General features: G+C 43.3%; 1 protein-coding gene across 1 annotated transcript in view; it reads left to right on the top strand.

Moving 5' to 3' along the window:
- The window catches only part of LOC146350427 (uncharacterized), a 168,168-nt gene that overhangs the window by 140,704 nt on the left and 13,429 nt on the right, over nucleotides 1–14,035 (top strand). The window contains exon 4 of the mRNA XM_084845548.1: nucleotides 1,102–1,207. Within this exon, the coding sequence (XP_084701674.1) occupies nucleotides 1,102–1,207 (106 nt within the window). The remainder of the gene's footprint in view (nucleotides 1–1,101; nucleotides 1,208–14,035) is intronic.

Raw genomic sequence — 14,035 nt, 5'->3', positions numbered from 1 at the left:
ACTAGTTCTGTTTATTTAAGTATTAGAAGCAATTTGATATATCAAATGTGTTCTGTTGTTTATTCTTTTTAAAGGGTTTATTTTAAACAAATGGCTGTCAAGATTTGTATAGGAATCTCGAAAACAGCCTGGGAAATCCCCCCCCCCCCCGGGCTTATTTATTTTATGTACTCTGTTGGCAAAAATGGGCCTTATGATCAAGCTTTTCAGAACAGTTAGATGAATCTATCTGGTCAATGATTTTCGTATCAGAATGCCCTTGTGCAATTTGCATCACAAATTGGGCATAATCTTGGATCATTGTAAATTGGCCATAATTACCAAGAATCTAATTATAGCAGGATGGTGGTAGGTAGTATCACAACAATGCAGAAAGTGTAGCTAGTCACCTTCGGTGAGTATTGCAGATGCCAAAGAAGAGAAAAAGAAATATCCTGCTGTGGCAGCATGAGTTAATTTCATTCTCATCATGAGAATGCTCAGAGGAATAGTGCCTTGTCTTGGCTCCAGTGTTATTTCCAATAAATATGGAAATAATGTCTCACAGTGCAGCAACCTGTTTGGAGATCTCGTGGGAAATATCACAAGATTACGTGATGAGTTTGAAATTAATCCATGGCTTCATTGCATTTGCATGCTCTCCACTATTGTTTCTGTGCTTGCTTACAGGGAATGGTAAATACCTTAGTCCAAAACTGACAAAGAGACTTCCAACATTGTGTTCTGCCAATAAGAAGTGTATATTTATTTACATTAATCAAGTAACAGAGAATTTTACAAAATCACTGGACATCACATAACACTATGCTCATTTCTTTTTCTGTTTGAATAGCCTTGTGACCTCACTGAGCAGCCTTCTTTCATCCCTGTTCTTTTCATCCCTGTTCTTTGACAGCACCATATAATAATCTTTGTTCATTCTTTCAAAGAATGTTATTGTCATTTTTTAATAATAAATGAATATGGCCTATGAGGGGAAAATAGAAGGTGCTGATTCTTCTATGAATATATGCTTTTAGGTGGTGGTATCTGTTTCTGCATTGTTGTGTCTGGCCTGAAAACCTGGCAGACTTTTCTTAAAAACTGTTCTTTTTATTGCAGGAATTGTGGGTGGTTTCTTTTGCTGAATGCAAAAAAACTGCATGTATATCTCTTGCTGAAACCAAATTGCTCAGAGGAATATATGCCTTGAGGACACCATTGAAAAGTAGGTGGTCTGAATTATTCCCATTGAAAATGGTCTCCAACATAAGAAATTTTGAAAATTAAAAAAAGAGATTGATTATAATCAAATATGTTATTACTGTTGCTGCCATCACCAACACAATGAACTGTATAGGTTTTCCAGAGCACGATAGCTGCGAACTTTGAGTGAGCAACTTTGTGACATTTGCCAAAATACGGAACGCAAATGGTGGCGGCAGTGGCCGCCACCATTTGCGTACGCGCGTTGTTGTTTTTTTAAGTCAGCCGTGATAGGCTACGTAAACATTTACGTAGCCTATCACGGCTGACTGCAGGGATGCAAATGGCGGCAGCTACGGCTGCCGCCATTTGCGTCCCTGCTAGCCAGGGCCGGATGTCCAGCTGCTGGCGGAGCCGGCTGGCGGCTCCGCAGAATTCCTGCGGAGCACAGCCGGCCGGCCAAGATTCTGGGGGGAGGGACGGAGCGCCTCCCCCCCACCATCAACATAATCTGCGAAAGGTAAGTGACTTCTGTACATCCCTACATACAACCACCAAGTTAGATTATTGCAATGCGCTCTACGCGGGGCTGCCTTTGAAGATGGTTCGGAAGCTGCAGCTTGTGTAAAATGCAGCAGCCAGACTGATAACAGGGACCAGAAGGTCTGAACGTATAAGACCGACTCTGGCCCGCTTGCACTGGCTGCCTATATGCTTCTGCGCCCAATTCAAAGTTCTGGTTTTGACCTATAAAGCCCTACACAGCTCAGGACCACAGGACCTGACGGAACACCTCTCCCAGCATGAACCGACCGCACACTACACTCTGCATCTAAGGCCCTCTTCCAGGAGCCTTCTCCGAGGGTTGGAGTGTGGCAACAAGGGAGAAGGCCTTCTCGGTGGTGGCTCCCCATTTATGGAATAATCTCCCTACCGAGGCCTGCCTGGTACCAACATTGTCATCTTTTTGGCACCAAGTTAAAACTGCCCTCTTCTCTCAGGCATTTGGCAGCATATAATGAGTCTCTTGATTGTCTCTGGATAATTGTTTTTGCTTTGGATTTGGATTGTTTTGCTCCAAGATTTGTTTTTGCACCTACTCCCAGTTGTAACACAAAACAAGCTTTTAGGCAAATTTGTATATAGAATTATAGTTGTAAGGGACCCCAAAGGTCATAATAATTTATTCCAATCTAATGCGTGTTTTCTGTCTGCAAGATTTGTAAACTGCAAGGTTCCAGGCAGCCTGTGCATAATTTTCTTTTGCAGAGATTGAATGATATTACAAAAGGAGTGCAGGCCATTTTGAATTGCATTGATAGATGTATCTTGTGCATGATGTGAAAGGTTACAGTTCTGCTGTAATTGGTGCTGGATCAGTTTGATCTGCTGTATGTGGTTGTGTCACACACATTTTTGCAAGGCAACAAACTGAAGAGTATTCAGAGCAGAAAGAAAGAAAAAAGAGATAACAAGGTTGGAATCAGTGGTCTCCTTGGATAGGCTGCAAGAGCAGGATATTTTTAGTTGTTGACAGCTTTCAGATGCCTTTAGGCTGCTATAAGGATGAGGAAGACCAAATGTGCCAAGAAGCCATGAAGCAGATTTAGAGTGGCAGTAAGAAAATATGGTGTGCAATTTTTTTAAAAAATGAACTTCTTATTCAAAGTTGCAAATGGGAATGGTAGAACACAAAAATATTGGAAAACCTTTTTTTTTTTGTAAAGTTCAGATGTTTTTGGTTTGTTTTTCATTTTAGGGAATCGATGAAAGCTAGCATTTTGGGTTCTAGACTAGCCCGACTTCATGATATGTTATAATTATAGGGAGCATTTGATCCCTTGCCTGTGGTCCGAATAGTACAGTTCCGCAGTGGTGAAGCACTTGAGTCTGCTGACAGTTTTGCTCAGCAATAAGAAAACATGTGGCTGTTCATTCCAATCCTGTATTTTCCCCTCATCCCACCAACCAGCTATGACTATGAGGAGGGAGTCTAATAGGTTCTGAGTTGCCTACTTTTTGTAGTTTCAAGTTGGGGGTGGAAACCTCGTCCCTACACAAAGCAGAACTAGCTGGTCACCATGTAGGTGTTAAAGGGTCCTTTTCTCCTGTGCTGCTCTGCATCTACTGTGAATTGGCATCTGTGGTTGGTTATGAGGGGAGTTGGGGGCATGGGGCTATCCAGTGGGGCTGTCCAAAACTTGACTAAGGGAGCAATCCTCAGGCCGCTAGTCAGTGGTTGGATGGCCATAAGATATCTGGCTTTCTGGGAACCGACCTCAAAGCCTGCACTTTGAGGTCGGTTCCTGGAAAACCGACCTTCCCCCTTCCACGCTGCCTCACAGGGCATTGTGGAACAGCCCCATGCCCTGCACTCACAAGAGGAGCCTGGAGCCTCAAAAATGGGGTGTTCCGGGGCGGAAAGGCCGAACATGCCGAACAAGCCTCCTTTCCCACCCCGCCCTCCCATGGCTAGACAGCCAATATTGGCTAGCCGCAAATGCAGGGCAGGAGAAGTGTGGAGGGACCGATCCCTTCCATGCTTCTCCTCCCTGCACTGGATAGACAGTCACCTCCGAGTTCGGAGGTGGCCGCCTATCTGCATAGGATTGTGCCCTAAGTACATTCAATAAATTTATTCATTTATTACATCTATATACCACCTTTCCTACAAGGAGAACGTTTTATCTCAGTCACTCTGTGAGGTAGGTTAGACTGAGAGACTGTGTGACTGGCCCAAGGTCACCAAGTGAGCTTCACGACTGAGCAAGAATTTGTTGAAAGAATTGGGCAGGCCCAGTGAAAGCTGGGGAGACAGCAATATATTACTGCCATTACTTCGAAAGCAACAAACTTTCTGGAAGCAAAATGCCACACATACAAGTCACAAACTTTTGTGTGTTTATTTGATTGATTGATTGATAGATAGATAGATAGATAAAAATTTATCTCTTTGATAGATAATTTTATTACTAATTTATTTCTGCATTGAGCAGGGGGTTGGACTCGATGGCCTTGTAGGCCCCTTCCAACCCTACTATTCTATGATTCTACTATTCTATGATTCTACTATCATAGATCAGTGCATTACATGTACAATACTTACGCACAGTGTACATAATTATACAGAAAACAAAAAAGGCTAACATGGCCCCAGAGTATTTATTTCTTTATTGCATTTTTATCCTGCCAAGGAACTCAGGACAGAATACACTTTTATCTTCACAACAACCTTGAGAGGGAGGTTAAGCTGAGAGGGCACATTTCAATATGAACTGACCCGATCTGCACCTCCTGGACTCATGTGTGAATCGGAACCTGGTTATCTACCCACTGGCATTTGAATATTCTAACACAGTTCCTGGCTCAGGGTTCAGCCCCCTCACCTGTGGACATCCTTGTTGTTGTAAAAATCAGAGCCTCACCCTATTTGTATGTAAATGGGGCAGATGTGTGTATAAACAAACGTTGCTTCCTCAATCATGTGTAGTTCAGCTCTAATAAAATGAACATTAGAAGGTTCAGAAGGCAAAGAGAACAGCCATGTTGTGAGCATTCTGTGGCATTAGATGGATGGTTAGGCTTACTTGGAGAAGGAGAGCCCAGGCAGGTAACCAACAGGAGCCAACTTCCTCTCTGGCCTGGCGTGGGCTGGCTTATTGTTTTTTGGGTTTTTTTTACATAAACCACATTCTTCCAGCTGAGGGTAGCAATTTTTTTTCCTTCTCTTTGGCATACCTCTCTTTGAGTATATGTGGCATATCCGGGGTCCGGATATTGTTGTTAAGGAAATACATGATTATACAGGATGTCATTGCCAGCATGATTACAAGGTCAGAATGTCAGCTCATTATTAAAGGAAATTATGGATAATGAGCAAAAAGCCCATGGTGAGCTTTCTTTCACAGACCTTGGCTAGGTTCCAAAGAAGCAATAAACTTGTGCAAGAGAAACCATCATGCAAATCCGGAGCATCGTAATTAATTGACAAACTCTGTCAATTAATTTTTGTTTAGTTTTAATGCTTTTTGTTTTTATTTCCTCAAACAAAACAGTGCTCATCCATTAGAAAGATAGTGGTGAAATATTGCTTTGAGTGTTCATACTTATCTGCTCTTTCCTTTTCATCATAATATGCCATCTGAATTTAGAGAGAGAGGTATAATTTTTTTAATATTCAGTTTACTGCCACTAAACCCTCTAGGGCCTTGCCCCTCATATCTCTTCTGCACTGCAATCACCCCTCAAACAGCATCTCAGATAGTGAGTATAAACAGAGCTGGAGCCAAAATAGGACAATTGAGAAACAAGAGAGGGGTTTCAAGGGAACCCTAAGGTTTGCAGAAGTACAGATAAAGAAAAGCTATGTAGCAAAAACAACAACAACCAGCAAAAGTCCAGTGAGGACTGAGCAAGTTCAGTACCCTCAGAATACTGAGTGTCACTTCGAAAAGAACAACAGAAAAGAGGAGGATGGAATGTAGTGCCCTGGAGGAGAACATGGCTGTCTGGCACCCAGAACAGAAGCACTCCGGTTTGAAGGTGAGGATACATGGCAACATTTTGTTCCACATAGCAGTGAAAACTGTAGTATCAATAACAATAACATACAGCCCAGCAGAATGACAATAAAATCAATTATGTTTCAGCAGTAGAGCAAGTAAGCACCTTGACTTACTTTAAGAAAAATCAATTCTAAACAAATGGGTCTTTAAAGACCCTTAGTGGCTTGTTATGATGGAGCCATATTGCTAAAGTCGTTTTAGATATATGTTGTCTATGTATCTACAGTCTGTTTGTGTGTTTTTACGTAAAGGGTTTTTAAATGTTGTATACTGTATGTCTGAAGGTTTTTAATCTTTGTAAACCACTCAGAGAGCTTCTGCTACGGGGTGGTATAGAAACAACAACAAGAACAATAAATACATACTTCACTTGGAATAAGATTCCACATGTGTGGGGCTGCTCCCAAGAAGGCACTGTCCCACTGCCATGCCCACCCACCTAATCTATCTCACTGGTGGGTACATGAGCAGCGCCTCAGAAGTTGCTCTCAAAGCACAGGCAAGCTGGTACAGGGGAAGATGGCCCTTTACATAGCCTGGTTCCAAACCATTTAGTGCTTTAAAGGCCAGTACCAGCATTTTGAATTGGACCTGGAAACACACCAGCAACCAGTGCAACTGGTACAATAGTGTTGTCTCCTGTTTTGACCACCTGGCCTTTCTCAACATTTAGGTGGTTGCATTTTTTACCAGTGACACAGTGACAGTTTTTTACCAGTGACACAGCCTTTGACATAGTGAATCAATATAAATCAATAGAATCAACAAGAAAAAAGGGACTAATTTAAATCATTTTTCTCGTTTTGAAATGAGAATGCAGCCATATATGTTTGGAAGATTGGAAAAAGTGATGCCTGAGTACAGCCATTGGCCCTGAATGAGCCTTGGGTTGAGAGTTCTCCATCACCTCTCCTCTTTTGCACATGAGAGAAGGAGTGCTTTCACTTTAAAACAAACCAGAGTTCCAGTTACATCTGAACTCAGAACTACACCTTGCTGTAACCAAAGGTAGACTGCAGTAGTATACCCATTGACCTTGGAGTAAGACCCATTGACATCAATGGGACTTACTTCTGAGTAGACATGTTTAGGATTACATTGTTAGCAAAGCAAGATATCAAACCACCATTTGATCTTGGTTTGCTTTAATTAAATTTGGTTAGAACAAATCACAGTTCTAGGAGCTCAGACATTATGTGGACAAGTACTAGGGGGGAGTAGTTACTTTTCCCTGCTAGTGGGTTTCCTGGCAGCATCTAAATAACATCTACTGGATACAACACACTGGAATAGATGGTCAGATTTAATTTGGCTGCTCTTATGTTCTTATAAGTGCGGAATCTCTGCCATCCTTTCATGCATGCTCCATATTATCTACCAACAAGGTAAGCATCTGTTGAGTTTTAGTGGTACACAAAATTACTGTTGTTGCGTTACACTCCAAAGTAATTAATAATGCTGATGCTGTATTCTGCTGGAAAAAAAATTCTGCAAGCTGCTAAGTAACTTTTTTTTTTTACTGTCCCAACCCCATTGCCTCATTTTTGTCATTGACTTGAAGTTCAAGGGCTTGGTTTATTTCTCACCTGATGACAATTTTTCTGTGTTTAACATGAGGTATGCAGAGCTTTTTGTCTTCATTTTGATTACTTATTTATTGTGAGAATCGTCTGTCTTTTCCTCTCCTTTCATGAGCAAATGTGTCCCTTCAGGAAGGTAACATAGTCCTTTAACAGGGAAAACAAACCCTACTTGTATTAGAATATTTAGCAGTGTAAGATAAACTAATTTCAGGTCACTTAGATGCTTACTGATAATTGAAATGGAAAACCATTGTTTTCCTTTTTAAAGCAAGCTGCCATTTGTTCCCTGATAATGCAGAACATTGCAGAAGAAGCAGACATGTGCATCGGAGAGTTTCCCCCCTTCTCTGTATATAGAAGCCAGCACATCCCAAACTGCTGTCTGCCCCAACTAGTCAACTGTGCACAATTGGATCAGAATCGTCATAGTTGGCCAGATTGCCTCAGCAACATGGATGTGTTCCCTCTTTTCTTGAGCAGCTACATCCTTGAGAATAGATTCGCTCTCAAAGGGGTATGAGGAATCATTAAAAGGGGTGGGGACATGTTTCACAGGGAAGGAAAATGTTTGTGCAGTGCATGCAGGTCCTGTTTCCGCTCAGCACTAATTCTTTGCATGCATTGAAGGGGTGTACAAATACAGTGTGGGCATGGAAGGTCGTAGCGGTCCTCAAACAGCACATAATTCCTGCTTAAAAATGAACAGTTGTATGAGTCCCAGGATATGGTCCAAAGGCATATATACAGCAGCCTTTCTGAAGCTAAACATGAATAATTTCTCATGCTCTTGCTTCCTTGTGCTAAAGCCCAGGTGCAAGCATACACTACATTTTCCCCATAATTGCAAATGTTGGATGCTGCTTTCCTGTCATGATAAGGAAACAGGCCAGAAGCCCAATCCAAGGGCAGGAGAGGCCCATACTGTAAAAGTTATAGAAAGAAACCCTGGCTGGGACCTCACTCCCTCTAATACCTTATCAGCTTAATGATTAATTTTGTATTGCAGTCATTAGGAAACTCTTATTATCTTATCTCTTATCCTAGATACTTTTCTGTATGAATAAACTCTCAGCTACATACAGAATTGATTCTGGAGTGTTTCTGCAGTCTCAGTCTTACCACATTCACCTATTTCCAGCCCTATTGTATCCCTCATATTCTCAGCTTTTGAAATGGATTCCTTTTCCCATCAGGGCACTATTTGAGTTTAGTGCCGTCTGGCTGAATTCCTGAAGGGTCAAAATGGCTATGTTTTGATGAACATGAACAGTCATCTACTGCATGGGTACTTCCACAGCCTACAGAGAAGAGTCATTGGCTGAAAATTCATTCCATCCCTCCTGCAGTTCTGCTGGCTGAATTTTAGCAGTGGAGATGTTCAAAGCCCTGAGCTGACCTTGCTGAGACAGAACACTGAAACCTCATTACAGTGAAATTATTGGGGAAGCAAAGGAAATCTAGCATCAGATATTTCTTGCTGTGCCCTATGAGATAAAAGAAAGTGGGGAAAGCTGAGAAACAGGATTCCAGTACAGTTGTGTTGTGGCTACAATGCTTTCTCTTTTTGTCTTGGCTTTTCAATGGCCTTTACAAATGGTCTTGAGGAAATGAGCATTTTGTGTTCAGCAGCTTGCCCTTGATGTACTCTCCTTCTGGTGGAGTCCTGGGGTGTGTTACATTGCTGGCTGCGTTCTTCTTTTGAAAACATCCTTTATTGAAAGAAGGAATTTTCCAGAACAAGGATTGATCTGTTTACAAATGACAAACAGGACTCAAGCCCTACTATTTGGGAACTGTTGGAGAACTCTACTATGCAGGTGTGTGTGTGTGTGTGCACACGCATGCATGCATGCATGCATGTTTGTGCATAGCAGTGGTGTGCCAAAACCCTACCTGTCCTTTTGCAACTTCTTTGTTTTCCTGCAAAAGAGGCAGTCATTTTTCTGCCTCTTTCATTGGGATGTTGGGAATTTTGGAGAAATTTCTCAGGGGGCAGGGCTCCTTACTTGAAGGAGGTGGCTGAAGGGTGTGTGTGCTCTTTCTTTTACCATTCCTCCCCCCGCTTCAGTTCTTACAGCCTCTCCATCTGCTTGAAGTTCTTGGATAGCCCCCTAGACATCCTAACCAGGACATCCTCCCTTGGGGCTTTCCAGTGTTGCTGCCTGCTAAATGTCTGAACACTGAGAGATGACTTCTTGTTATTCTTGTAGTAGTAGTAGTAGTAGTAGTAGTTGTTAAAACAACGTTTAATACCAACAATGCAAAACCAAAAATTACCTCTCTCAGTTTTCAGGCACTCAGCAGGCAGCTGGACAGGAAGGAAGTCCTGTTAAGTCCTCAGGGGCCTTTCCAAGAAGCTGAAGCAGCTGGAGAGGTTGCAAGGACAGAACAGGGGGAAAATGGTAAAAGAAAGAGCCCCCCCCCACATACAACCACTTCATTAAAGTAAGGTAAGCCCTGAAGCCCTGCACCCTGAGAACTTTCTCTGAAATTCTCACCCCTTCCCACAATTTTTGGGTGCAGTTTCTTTTTGCCTCTCCCCACAAAGAATGGTCAAAAATAAATAGATCAAAAAATCCAGCACTATGCTAGTGCATCGTATATTTCAGTCACCATTTTGAAAACCCAGAGAGGCAGAACTGGACATTATCTTGGTTTGAATATGACACATTCAGCTGAAAATATGCATTGTAATCCACAATGGTCTTTGGCCAATAAAGTGGAAAGGTCAAAATAAATTTTAAAAAGGTGTCACTTTATGGTTGCTTCACCATGCCAGCCACTATCTCAACATGGTTGTCTGGAAGCTGTTCTAGTAGGCATGCGCAACATGCAGCAAAAAGATGTGGTAGTGTTCCTAGGTGGTAGGTAGAACTGCATAACAAAAATCTTTGTAAGTAGAATACTACTATAGCAGTAGAGAGGGTTTTCCCTTGATATACTAGTTTGTTTTTAAATTACTTGCAGGCAACCAGGGATCATCCCTGTAGTTATGCTTAGGGGTGTTGCAACAAAACTCTGTCTGCCATGAGCAGGTCTCCCACCCTGATTCCGGTTGTGCCCCCCCTGGGAGCTTACCAGGCAAGCAGTGGATCCCTGGATGGAAGAGGTCCACCTGGCCTTCCCACCCAGAGTGTGTGCGTGCAAACGGAATCAGGGCAGGCAGCCTATTCCTACCTAGCCCCAAAAGCAGGGGCATTGCTAGGTTCTTAAGAGAACCAGGGCACAGGCCCATAACACAAATTTGCAATTGTCTGTCTGTCTGTCTGTCTGTCTGTCTACACACACACACACACACACAAGTCTAAGCACACGTCTAATGTGTGTGTGTGTGGTGTGTGCACGCAGTGTGCTTGCATGTATGTATAGATTACATACATACATATATACATACATACATAAGAAGTGTGCACTGACCCCCCCACCCCACTTCAACTCAGACCCCAACTGAGCATTTTGGAAAACATCCTGCTTCTGCTCTGGCCAATTTGTAGTCGGACCACTTCAGCTCAGCACCAAACATGAGTCAATGTTTGGGAAAAATGAGTCTTTATGCTTTCTGTTGACTGCCATGGGAAATTAGAAAAAAACTGTAACTTCTTTTCTCTTGGTCAGAGCTGGATGATAATTTCAGGCATAGAAGCTTCCTAGAAGGGGATTACACCTGCCCAATGTCAGAAAAATAGGTGCAGGGTTTATATTTTGATTTTCTTTTAAAGGGAACTGCCAATAACATTTTAATTCCTTGGAAGAATTGGATAAAAAATTCAGGATTCATTGCCCCATCAGAGGAGATCATGTCTGCCAAATTTCAGAATGCTAGACACAAAGTTTTTTGTGCAAGGGTGGCCTTGACATTTTGAGGTCTCCAAAAGAGGACATACTTCTCTCCCTATGTTCCTTGTGGACCATTGTTCTGAAAATTACAGACAGCCTAGAGTTGTCCCTAAGTAAGAAACCAGCAAACTTTCAGAAGGATAGATGCAGCAGTTCATGTGGAAGAGGAGTTCTCCAATTTGGGGAAGGGGTGATTTGCTTTCCCTTCCATTCACCCCTCCCCAATAGTTTTTGGGTAAATTTGTATAAGAATGCACAGGTCATTAGAGGTGCCCCCCAGGCAAAAAACTTCTAAAGTTTCTGAAGGATATTCATGCATTCTAATTGAGAATTACTAGAATGTATTTACATTTCACCAATGTTAGCAGCAGGGGAACATGGGTGGGAAGGTGCTATTGCACTCATGTCTCACTTGTGGGTTTCCTATGGGCATCTGGTTGGCCACTGTGTGAACAGAATGCTGGACTAGATGGACCTTGGTCTGATGCAGCACAGCTCTTCTTATGTTCTTAAATAGAGAGTGCCTCTGAGCATGTGCAGAATGTTTTTCTTTCACCACTGAGCACTTACATTCTCCCCCTACCAGTTCTATTCCCCTCCATGCAACCATCCCTCCTCATCCTACCATCCTCCAGCAACTCTTCATCAAAACAGATGTCTTGTTTTGTGCAACTCCTCTCTATGCACAAGCTCCCATTGTATCTTCCTCCCCATAACTTAATTTATGCCAAGACTTCACCAGGATTCAGGCAACGAGTCTGTTTTCAAAACTAGGGCTCAGTTATGGAGAAACTCTGAGCATGCACTAAGTGCCTTTCCCTCACCACTGAAGCTAGAGTTCATGCAACCCCCCCCCCCAACCCACAAATGACAAAACGTGCTTAGGACTGAGCTGAAAGGGTAGTCAATTCATTATATGGAATTGGGAGGCACTGTATTAAACTTGCAGTACCATGCTCACAACTCAGGACTTATTTCTGAGTAAACATGCAGAACATCGAGGTGCAAACCTCCCTGCAAAAGTAACTTGTGCTGGAATCCTATGCACACTTTCCTGAGGGTAAGCCTCATTAAACATAATGGGACTTCTCAGTAGGCATACATAGGATTGCATAAATTAGCAATATTTCTCTCCCCTCCACTTAAAAAACAAACCAAAACCTCCTATTTTTTTTTTAAATTAAAGCTTTCTGTTCATAGGAACATAGGAAGCTGCCTTATACTGAGTCAGACCCTGGGTCCATCTAGAGCAGTACTGTTGACACTGACTGGCAGCAGCAGCTCTCCAGGGTTTCAGGCAGGATTCTTTCCAAGCCCTGCCTGGAGATGCTGGGGATTGAACCTGGGACCTTCTGCCTGCCAAGCATGTGCTCTACCTAGGGATGTACGAAAGTCACTTACCTTTCCGCGGATTATATTGATGGGGGGGGGGGGCGTTCCGTCCCTCCCCTCGGAATCCTCGATGGGGGAGGAGGCAATCCGTTCCTCCCCCCCAGAATCCTCCATGGCTGGCTGTGCTCCGCGGCAGCTCCGCGGAGCAGCCGGCCAAGCCCAGCCAGGCCAGAGCCGTCCGCAGCCGGATTTCCGGCCGCGGAGGGCTCTGGGGGGAAAAATACACAAAAAAACGCGTACGCAAATGGCGGCGGCTACGGCCACCGCCATTTGCGTTCCTTATTTTTGGCCGTCTTAGTCTACGTAAATATTTACGTAGACTATGATGGTGAAAATAAAGGGGAACGCAAATAGCGTAGCGGACGCTATTTGCGTCCCTTTTTGATTCACCGTTTTAGCCTACGTAAATCTTTACGTAGGCTAAAATGGCGAATCAAAAAGGGACGCAAATAGCGCCCGCTACGCTATTTGCGATCCCCTTTATTTTCGCCGTCATAGTCTACGTAAATATTTACGTAGACTAAGATGGCCAAAAATAAGGAACGCAAATGGCGGCGGCCGTAGCTGCCGCCATTTGCGTACGCGTTTTTTAATTTTTTTTTAAAACCCAGCCATGATAGGCTACGTAAATCTTTACGTAGCCTATCACGTCGTTGTAGTTTTTTTTCTTACAAGACTGCAAATGGCGGCGGTGGCAGCCGGTCGGAAGACCAGCCACCGCCCGGAACATCCGCCCCAGGTAAGTCCCGGGGGGGATCCGCAGGGGGCGGGGGGTGGCAGGCCGTTCCGCCACGGAGTTCGGGGGGCCGAATGCACTGGCATTCAGCCTCACCGAGATCCGTGGCAGAATTCTCTGCCATCCCTACCTCTACCACTGAGCTACAGCCCTTCCTATTGCTGGATAATGGCAAATGACAAACAGAACAGCCACAGATTTGTTTCTCTGAATCCACTTTTCTCAAAGACTTGAGTGAGAAGGAGAAAAACCAACCCTCTTGTCTGTTTGTATAAAGTCAAATACAGTTCAGAACTTCTCTTGCCTGCTGAAGAGAATTCTCTTTAAGAATTCCCAAGATATGCTCTGGGTGGAATAAAAGAGAGAAAGAAAGAAAGAACAGGATAGGGGAGGGGAGGGGAGGGAAGAAGAAAAGAAGACTGGTGACTGGAAATGTGTGCGGGGGTGGGGGGTAGAGAGAATTCCCTAGGCCAAGTGGCTCCTTTGAGAGAGGTAGTACTTCAGAGGAATTTAGGAGGCTGCGCAGGGTTTGCAAGGATTGCACATACTTAAATGAACTTTATGAGGTGAGGTGGCTGAGGGCTTTTTCTAGCTTTTTTAAAATTGTAGAACCTGTTTAAAAGCCTTAGCAGTTCCTTGATCATGATGCCACATAGTCCTAACCCTCCTTTTGGAATAATTTGAGTCCTACAGCTATTTAGGAGAAATTAAAGTGGAGGGGGAGAAAGAAGTTTGTG

This window comes from Heloderma suspectum, chromosome 3, assembly GCF_057233095.1.
Source record: "Heloderma suspectum isolate Gila_16-S chromosome 3, 16-S_ref, whole genome shotgun sequence".
NCBI lineage: Eukaryota > Metazoa > Chordata > Lepidosauria > Squamata > Helodermatidae > Heloderma > Heloderma suspectum.
This window is presented reverse-complemented; position numbering and strand designations above follow the sequence as displayed.